This window comes from Contarinia nasturtii, unplaced genomic scaffold (genome assembly GCF_009176525.2).
Source record: "Contarinia nasturtii isolate CC-2019 unplaced genomic scaffold, AAFC_CNas_1.1 Cnas_scaffold_1037, whole genome shotgun sequence".
Lineage (NCBI taxonomy): Eukaryota > Metazoa > Arthropoda > Insecta > Diptera > Cecidomyiidae > Contarinia > Contarinia nasturtii.
In genome coordinates this window covers 170,340-179,815 of record NW_022198383.1, presented here as the reverse complement: position 1 = coordinate 179,815, position 9,476 = coordinate 170,340, and the positions used below count along the sequence as shown (strand labels likewise).

Genomic DNA, 9,476 nt, shown 5'->3' with positions numbered 1-9,476 from the left:
AATATATATTGACTATTTTCCAAATTCATCAATATATTTGCGCCGATTTTTGTACATTTCCAATCCCACACACTTCCAACACATTCCAAAGTAACTTCATGAAATCGATGTGCATGTTTCCATGAAGAATATATTTTATAATACATAAGAAAGACCGTAATGTCGAAGCTTCTCCAATTTAGAACCGAAATTCAACGTGATAATATAATTGAAGGTATCATAAATTTTGGAATTTTAAGAATAATAAAAAAATGTCTTTATTTTTTGTACCAATTTACCCAAATAATAAAAATTTATAATTAAGAATAAAAATTCAAGCTTTTTATGTACTAAATCACCAGATATTAATATTACATTTATCTAAACACCAATGCAACCAATGAAATTGCTTTTCTTATTTGTTTGTCTATAATTTGGATCTATTTTCGGTATTTTTCCAGTGCGTAACTAACTTCCACCATTTTGGACGCTCGAATGTCGATGAAGTTTGCCATAAAATTGATTGTAAATGCTTGTACACTTCACCATCACTCATGCCCAATGGAGAATTCAATATAAAATCATTCGGTGCAATCACGTCCACTAACGGTATCGCATCATCTTTTAATTGTGGCAAGAGCTCAATCACTCCGGTTTTTAGTAGTTGAACAGGGTGCGAAGATGTTATGTATCCACCCTGGAATTAGACATTTTTTATTATTAAATTTGGTTACATAATAATTCGGTAAGACTGTTGGTACTCTCTTGAGTTGAAGCGTTCAATGTGAAGAGTCAAGTTTTTTAAAACATTAAAAAATATGTTCGGTCAAAAAAAAATGAATTATTATAATTATTACCTCATAAAAGAGTCCAATGTGTCGTAATAATAAATTGGCACCGTACATTGATGCAATTCGTTCAAGGACGGCACGCTCTGGGCTATTGTCCAATTTCGATACAAATTCCCAAAATACGCTGAGGATTGCTCTCTGAATCGTTAATTTACATGAAAAGGAATGAAAATGAAGTCAATGTTGATAAGATATTAAAACTTAATGTCGACAAAAGCATCGTCGCTGGTCATAAACAACGGTGGTGACTCACCTGACCATAAACAATTGAAAGTGTTTGTGCGTTGAATACTTGGATGTTATTTCGTACATTAAATGTACTCAAGCCACTCTTCTGTAATTCCAATGAGTATTGGTACGTATTTTCCAAAAGCCATGCCACCAGCCAGTTCAAAGCAGTCAAAATGTCTAGAAACAGTTCATATTACATTGCACAATATTAAAAAAATGTCATTGCATAAAAAAAACCTACTTTCTGGATTAAGAGCCGCTTGTGACGTGGTCCAGTTGCATTTTTGCTTGATGATCTTATCAAACGAACTTAAAAACTGTGCCGACTTCAATGGCGATGTTTCAGCAAAGGATGCATATCCATTTTTTTGTTTTCGACACGATAAAAGCCAATTGCTGGCTTGTTGTAATAATACATTATTTTCACCTTCATATGTACAGTTTGGATCATTATCATTTCTCAAGTCACCCAAACCGGCAACTGCGCGTAAATAAAATAAATTTAGTCATTTCAAAAAAACCCAAAATCTAAATTTAGTCGAGGCATAAAAAAAACTCGAGATAAATATATACCTTTCAAGTAACCATGTCCACCAGTGGCTTCACGACAATCTTGAATTGCATCGCGTACTGCCCACGTGCAAACCGGTTTACTTGCTGTGGACAATGCATGTATTTCGTTTCCCACATATGGTACGATTTCGCCCGTAAAGAAACTTTTCGAAAATTCGTTAAACGTACATGCAAACCACATGGTAAACACCTTTTGTACGATTGCGGTGGAGAGATGCGGCAATAAACGATATTGTTGGCTTTGATACTCTAATATTGGCAATTCATCGGCATCTGTATCGTCATCTTTGAATTGTGTTCGACTGGCCGAATATCGCACAGCGATCGAAATCGCTTTGATCAAATATGTATTGGAAATTCCACAAATATTAACACGTCCACCGCTTAATGCACCGAACGACGCACCGATTCTCTTTTTATTATTTTTAATCGGTGATATATACTGGCCATCGTCCGATATATCACCCGTGCGCGACAATAAAAATTCCTTTGGAATTCGGTAATTGTTGAACAAAACAAATCCATTATCGACACCATTCAAACCAATTTTCTCTCCTAAATCGCCAACGATGATGCCTGCGAATGGTTCTAATGTCTTTGGATCACGAATCGGCACCATAAATCCATTCAAACCATGGTGTTGACCATCCGGAGTATACAATTGAGCATAAACAATTGCATGTGTGGCAGTTTTACCTGTTTTTATCAAGTTCAAGTTAAAAATTACTGTCAATATCTAAAAAAAAACTTGTTTTTCTCGATAAAGTACCGTTGGGATTATTTCGGTGTTTTAACAAAAGAATTTCTAGAAAAATTTGTTTACATAAAGCGGTAATTTATGCCTTATTTACCTAAGTTACCAATCCAACATTTTGCTGCCTCAAAATCCGGAGTATTTATGATGAACTGTCGATTTTTAACGTCATAAGTGGCTGTTGTTCGCATTCCCAGTGCATTTGATCCGTGTGAAACCTCAGTTAAAGCGAAGCAGCCGGTAATGAAGCCATCTTCAGCGGCTTCGGCATATTTTACAAGACGTTCCGTGCCCATTGTCCTGAGGACGCCCGGGAACATTTTGGAACTTAAACTAGCTTTTATCGTTGGACTCGGATCGTATGCAATCAATGAGCTGACGAAAGTGAATGTTATTTCTGGTTCAAGAATAAACTAATAGAAAATTTCTTTCATTTTTAAACACATTCGGCAATTTTTCAATAATAATCACTCACATCGGCCAAAGAGACAAATTCTTTTTCAACGATTTGGTTTATTCGACGGACGGTTATTTCACGATATTCATCTAGTGTTTGTTCTTCATGGCTTCGTGCAAATAAATGATTATCCTCCAGATATTTCCACACATTATTCTATTTTAAAGAGTCTTCGCTTGAAAAGTGGATTCAAAACGTTTTATATTTGTTATCTCACAGTTACTTACTCGAAACCGAAGACATCTCTCGTCGTCCAATGTCAAGGCCAACTTTCGCCAATCGAACTTTGCATTTTTCCGATATCGATCAAGTGGCCCGTTTGGCAAATCGGGGAATAACGATTTATCGTTGATTGAATCAAATGAGATTGCTCTGCAAATACAATTCACATTATAATCACAAATCAATAATAAAAATGACATACGTCAATATTACTTGTTATCTGTAGACATCGTTTGATTGCCACTCAGTACGACTTGTTTCGTAAAATGCTTGCAAAATACGTGCTTACGAATGAAATTCATTTACTGCTATGATGTCGCGGAAAAATATATTCAAATATGGTGTTGCTTCAAAATTGTGGCCAAAGCACTTCTTTATTCACCATTCACACTTCATTTAACAATGGCTTAATAACTGCGCGATATTGTCGTTTGCCATAAAAAATGGAAAAAAGAACAACAATAATTAAACGAATATACGCGAAGCTGCTTAGTGACCTATCGACCCCGATTTAGTGCGATTTGAATACAGTGCGTATAAGTTTTAACATCGACAGCAGTTTCTCTTGGAAACGAAACAGCAAAAAGCAAATACCAAATCAAAAAGAACATTCAATTCGTTACACTGTTTGCCGTATTTGTATGCGTACTTCTAATCGATCGGATCAATGACCGACTTTGTAAACACAAATTTGACAAAATTATTTATATACGAAGAAAAAAGATAACACAATATAAAAAAGGCACTATATTACTCGAACTCAATTCATTGAAATTGAAGCTATTAGCTCGCAAATTGTTTTTCTCTCGTTTGTAAAAGATGTTGCAAAATAGTGAAGGGAGGGAGCTAATTTGATAATGACGTATCAGCACTCAAAAAATATCACAGAAGCAAACTTTGTCACCCAAACAGGGAACTTTACAGAGAATGAAAGATTCTATTCACACACTTAATTCTCCAATCAAAGTCCGACAGTAAAATTCACACGAAATAGTTTGTACACCTAATTTTCTTGTTTCAACTAATGTTATAATTATTTTCTATGGTGGATTTGTTAGTGAACAGTTTCACTCATGATCGCGATAGCAATCACGAATTAGTATTCGAACAACTGAACCAAAATGAGTGAAAATATTGAGTGTGGTGAGTTGTTGGAATGACATTTGACACTTGTATTCAAGTTTGCCGCTGTCTTTGTTGCAGTATGTTTTAATAAAATTCAATCCAAAAAAAGATATTCACAACATCGGGACAATGAACAAAAGAGTTGCTAAATACAATCGCACAAATTTAACAGAATTTTGATGAAAGATAAATCTCCATCTATGTCAGTCGAAACATCGATTTATCAAATACAGATCGCAGTTAAATACGTTGAATATATTTCACATAAAATAGTAGAAAAATCAACAATAAAATTCAAAAGAATAAAAAAACTTAATTTTAACGCACATTCCAGATGTAGTTTTGACATCACACAATTCCATTCAATATCAATAACATTGCGAGTGTATTTGAATCCAATTGGAATAGAGCAGAGTGGAAAAATGTTGAATTTAAGTGTGGTGAGTTGACAACGTTTATGACATTTGTGTACAATTTTTTGCCGCTGTTTTCGTTGTGACCTGTTTATGAGATGTAAACAATTTTTTCACAATATGAAACAAAATCTTTGACATTTCCGATTTATTTTTAAATGTTTTTCGTTTCAAAGTGCAATGTTCTTTAGATAAATTGTTAAAAATAGATGTGATCTCAGTGTATATTCCTGCAAAATGGAGTTTAAGAAGCCGAAAACTCTGAAGCGATACAGTGATGAAGGCCCGAATTCACCGTTGAATAGAAAAAAGTGCAAATTACTGTCAACGACAATCGCAACACCGGAACCACGCAAAAAGGAAACCGATCCTTTCGACGATAATTTTTCGCAATTTTTTCGGTCACAATTCATTCGACAAATTTCTGATGCCGAAACGTCGATTATTCAAAAATCAAAAGGCACTCACAATACGTCTATGAGTGATTATAATTTCACACAAATTGATGGATTGTCGCAATTTTTGGATGAAACTCAATTCGAAAGATCAATTACATCCGGTCAAAGATGCATAACGGATGAATCCAGTGTCATCGATATAAATGAACCAAATAATGAATTCGAAACGGACAAAAATGAAAATTGGCAATTCACATCACAGTTCGAAAAAGAACCACTTGATGGTGAAGAAAATGAGCCAATCGAATACAAAGAAGATTTCGTAGAGGAACGGGATCATGGTGACAATGGCGATAAAGATCCGGATTCCATTGATTTTATGATACAATCTAGTCAAGCATTTCTGAAAGAACTGTCAGTGTTGCAAACGAACATCAGTTCAATTTGCAATGACACAATAAATGCGAGCAAATTTGATACGCAAGACTTTTTGAATCCGGACCAATGCCAATTCGAAGTGTTCAAAAGTCATGTAACCGAATCACAGTACATGCATCGCAAACGACCGAACGAACAATCGATTTCTGAGATTATACCCAGAGCTACAGACAAGAAAGTTTTTCTCGGCCCATCGACAGAGCTAAATACAGAGACGATCGAAGATCAATTGTTAGCCGAAATGGTACTCACTACCATCCGATTATTTTCGATTATTTTCCGATTACTTATCGATTATTTTAAATTTCATTCTTTTCTTTTGTGATTCTCCCCTTAGGTACTCACTACACAAGGTAAATTGTTAAAATGGTCAAAAGATGCACATTCAACTCATTTTTCCTCTTCATTTTTTAGCGCTGGCTAAAAGCACAGAATTACTCGAAGATCAATTACTGGAGGGAATCAATGAGAATGATTTTTTGGACGATTCGGAGCAACTAAATGAATGCATTGACCCGGATTCAAGTGCGTTGAACATTTTTTCCGATGAAGATGACAAAGAAAATCATCAAAATGCAACGAAACACAACGAATCAATCGGTTCCAAAAGAGTTTCACACAACACAGTTACAACGATTAATCGATCAGAAACGCTGCCAGTCACCGCTGCCAAATACTGTTCAATGGGTCCTTTTTTTGGGTTGCCGTTGAAAGTAAAGAAGCTAATCAGAAATTTCAAAAACATTGACGATTTATATGGTAAGACTGTGGTGGATGTCAAAAGAACATTTTTATTTCGAAAATTGTTTCACATTTTCTGACCCTCTTTCAGATTGGCAAAAGGAATGCCTTCAATTGCCTGCCATTGAACAGAAGAAGAATCTTATCTACGCCCTGCCAACATCCGGCGGAAAAACATTGGTGTCGGAAATTTTGATATTTCGCGAAATTTTGTGTCGCCAAAAGAGTTGCATATTCATTCTGCCATATGTTTCGATTGTTCAAGAGAAGGTATGGTCATTGTCACCATTTGCATTGGAATTAGGATTTCTGATTGAAGAATACGCAGCCGGCAAAGGTTCATTCTTTTATTTATCACTATCGTAAGCATTTTTGTTTCAAGTTTCAAAATTTTTCATTACAAAGGAACTGTACCGCCACGTAAACGACGCAAGAAGAAATCAGTGTATATTGCAACGATTGAAAAAGCGCTCGTCATGTTCGACAGTCTAATTGAAGCAGGCCGAGTTGATGAAATTGGACTTGTGATTATCGATGAGTTGCATATAATTGGAGAATCGGGCAGAGGTGCCACTTTGGAGGCTCTACTCACAAAAATTCAATATGTCAAGGGTAATTTTTTCATTCGATTGATTGTAAACGGACATCATTTTTTCATCATTGAATATCAACATTTAGCTGGCATACAAATTGTGGGAATGAGTGCGACCATCGGAAATCTACCCGAATTGGCTGAATTTTTGGATGCTGATGTCTACCAAAAGGTATTTTTCATTCGACTTGGATAAGTACGGTGATTTTATTCCAAATGATGACGTGTATAATGCAAATTCTTACTTTTCTACAAAAAGGACTTTCGACCGGTTGAGTTGCGTGAATACATTAAATGCGGATCGGATTTGGTTGAACTGAAAAAAGATGCCGATTGCATTCAAAATGCATTTGTACCGGAGAGAACGATCTCATTCAATGTAAGACATTCTTTTGGGAGGACATGTAAAGCATGTTTTTTTTTTCAAAATCATTTTTTTTAGTACAAAGCAGATGCATTGAAAAAAGATCCAGATCATGTTGCCGGCTTGGTGAGTGAAGTGATACCAACCAAGTCATGTTTAATCTTTTGCTCGACGAAGAAAAACTGTGAAAGTCTCACCAAACTACTGTGTACCATGCTCCCGAAAAAGTTCACCGAACACAAAATTGCCGAACGAGAAAATTTGATAAAAGCGATTGAAAATGATATGGGCAGTGTAATATGTCCAATTCTTGGCCGCAGCATCATGTGTGGCATTGCCTATCATCATTCTGGCTTGACCACCGACGAACGTCGTCACTTGGAGGAGGCATTTCGGTGTGGTGTTTTATGCGTAATTTGCTGCACATCTACACTGGCGGCGGGTGTGAATTTGCCGGCCAAACGCGTCATCATTCGATCGCCCTATGTGGGGAGAGAGTTTATTACCCTCAGCAAATACAAACAGGTAAGTGACTGGAAAAGAATTCACATTGGCAACAGGAATAAAATCTCTTTCCATTTCCGTTCAGATGGTAGGTCGTGCTGGTCGAGCCGGATTTGGTGAGAGTGGTGAAAGCATTTTATTATGTAATTACAAGGATAACCAAAGAGTTTGTGAGCTGTTATGCTCACCAATGGATGAGGTAATTAGTCAAATGCCAAATAGTGATTCACGAGCATTGGAAGCGATGATTCTAAGTGCAATTGGACTAAATATCGCAACAACTCAAGCCGAATTGCAAAAACTTGTCGCTCGTACTATGTTTAGTATTCAATCGAATCGGTTCGATGACAAAGACGCGAAAACTCTGACAAATAGCATTATTGTAAAACTCATCCGATCAAAAGCAGTCACAACCGACTCAAATACCAAGCCTGAATTCACAAACCCCGTTCCATCATCATCTCAAAGTCTACATGAGACAACCTTTAGCACAGAAATTGATCTAAGCCAAAGAAAACGGCTAGTTTTGAAATCGTCGACACGATTACAGGTCGAAATGCTCGGTAAATCGTCATTCAAATCCGGAATTGATTTTAATCGAACGAAAATTGTCTACACCGATCTACAAGGTGCACAAAAAAGCCTTGTTTTACTCGACTATTTTCATTTGTTGTATATCGTTACTCCGTATGACGAATACAATCCACCGCCCATGCCGGATCGAAATGTGTTTTACAAAAAGGTAAAACTTGTGGTACTTTTTAAAAAACTCAAATCTTAACCGTTTTCATTTGTAGTATTACGAACTTGACCAGAATCAGTTGCACACCGCCAAAATCATAGGCATTGCCGAGTCGACTGTGATTAAATTAATGTCGGGACAAGCGATTAAGGTAGAACAATGAAAATTCAAAGAAGTGCCAATAGATACTAACAGATTTTGTATTTGTAGCCCGAACATGAGCGTGTCATAAAGAAATTTTTCATGACAATGGTGTTGAATGAACTTTGGCACCTCAAACCGGTGTCTGATGCTGCAAATTCGTTTGGCATTGATCGCGGGATTGCGCAAAATCTCATGGGTATGGCTGCAATCGAGGCAAGTTGCCTGCTCAAGTTCTGCGAGGAACTTGAAGAATTTTGGGCATTTCGAGAACTCTTCAAAAATTTGTCGCAAAGACTGAGCAATATCTGTACAGTAGAACTAGTTCCACTAATGCAACTGCCCTCCGTTAAAATGGTAATTTACAACAAAAATCGATTACGGGTGAAATCTGACTGACTTTTCTTTTTGACTTGAAGGGACGTGCGAAGCAACTGTATAATGCCGGATACAAGAAAATCGAGGATGTTGCAAGAGCAAAACCAAAAGAATTGGTGGATAATATTGAACACATGACAAATCGACTGGCAAATCAGCTCGTCTCCGCAGCAAAGGTATGGACATTTGTGGAAATAAAAATATATTCAACCAACTTAACCTTAAATTGAAATTAAATCATGTTGCAGGTGATGCTGTTAGAAAAACTGGAAAACTTACAGGAGGAGGCACAAGAATGCATGGAAGTTTACCTCAGTTAAATACTCACAGTTTTATACAGAAGATGTAAAAACATGACAAAAGAGATTTTTTGAATATTTTGCTATTGAAAAATATGTACATTTTTTTAAATAAAAATATAAAATTCACAAATTATAGCACAGACATACGACATTGAGATTGTATACTTTTGCGCTCGATTGGAATTCATGTTCGATTTATTTTTGTTGAGATATAAACATAAATTATGGATTATTACAATATTATTTATTTATGAAGATTTAATAATATTTT

The 9,476-nt window shown here is 36.0% G+C and overlaps 2 protein-coding genes across 4 annotated transcripts; one reads left to right on the top strand and one right to left on the bottom strand.

Annotated features, from left to right (window-relative positions):
* Positions 1-8: 8 nt before the first annotated feature.
* LOC116344027 (peroxisomal acyl-coenzyme A oxidase 3) lies at positions 9-4,172 on the bottom strand. Its single transcript, XM_031772389.1, has 9 exons — positions 3,281-4,172; positions 3,073-3,217; positions 2,864-3,001; positions 2,486-2,801; positions 1,635-2,330; positions 1,303-1,542; positions 1,084-1,238; positions 837-968; positions 9-676 (listed from the first exon to the last, which is right to left on the bottom strand). The coding sequence occupies exons 1-9, from the start codon at positions 3,367-3,369 to the stop codon at positions 407-409; spliced, it is 2,181 nt and encodes a 726-aa protein (XP_031628249.1). The 5' UTR covers positions 3,370-4,172; the 3' UTR covers positions 9-406.
* Positions 4,173-4,199: 27 nt separating this feature from the next.
* On the top strand, positions 4,200-9,373 carry LOC116344026 (helicase POLQ-like). Of its 3 annotated transcripts, none has more exons than XM_031772386.1 (14): positions 4,200-4,632; positions 4,782-5,685; positions 5,779-5,794; positions 5,856-6,200; positions 6,274-6,519; positions 6,588-6,794; positions 6,861-6,946; positions 7,034-7,153; positions 7,217-7,663; positions 7,728-8,384; positions 8,440-8,535; positions 8,595-8,882; positions 8,945-9,079; positions 9,152-9,373. In XM_031772386.1, exons 2-14 carry the CDS (start codon positions 4,843-4,845, stop codon positions 9,221-9,223), a joined length of 3,558 nt encoding a protein of 1,185 aa, XP_031628246.1. In that variant the 5' UTR covers positions 4,200-4,632; positions 4,782-4,842; the 3' UTR covers positions 9,224-9,373. The 3 variants fall into 3 exon arrangements, with proteins under 3 accessions (XP_031628246.1, XP_031628248.1, XP_031628247.1); XM_031772388.1 differs by lacking the exon at positions 4,200-4,632 and adding an exon at positions 4,675-4,705; XM_031772387.1 differs by lacking the exon at positions 4,200-4,632 and having other exon boundaries at positions 4,712-5,685.
* The last annotated feature ends 103 nt before the right edge of the window (positions 9,374-9,476 follow it).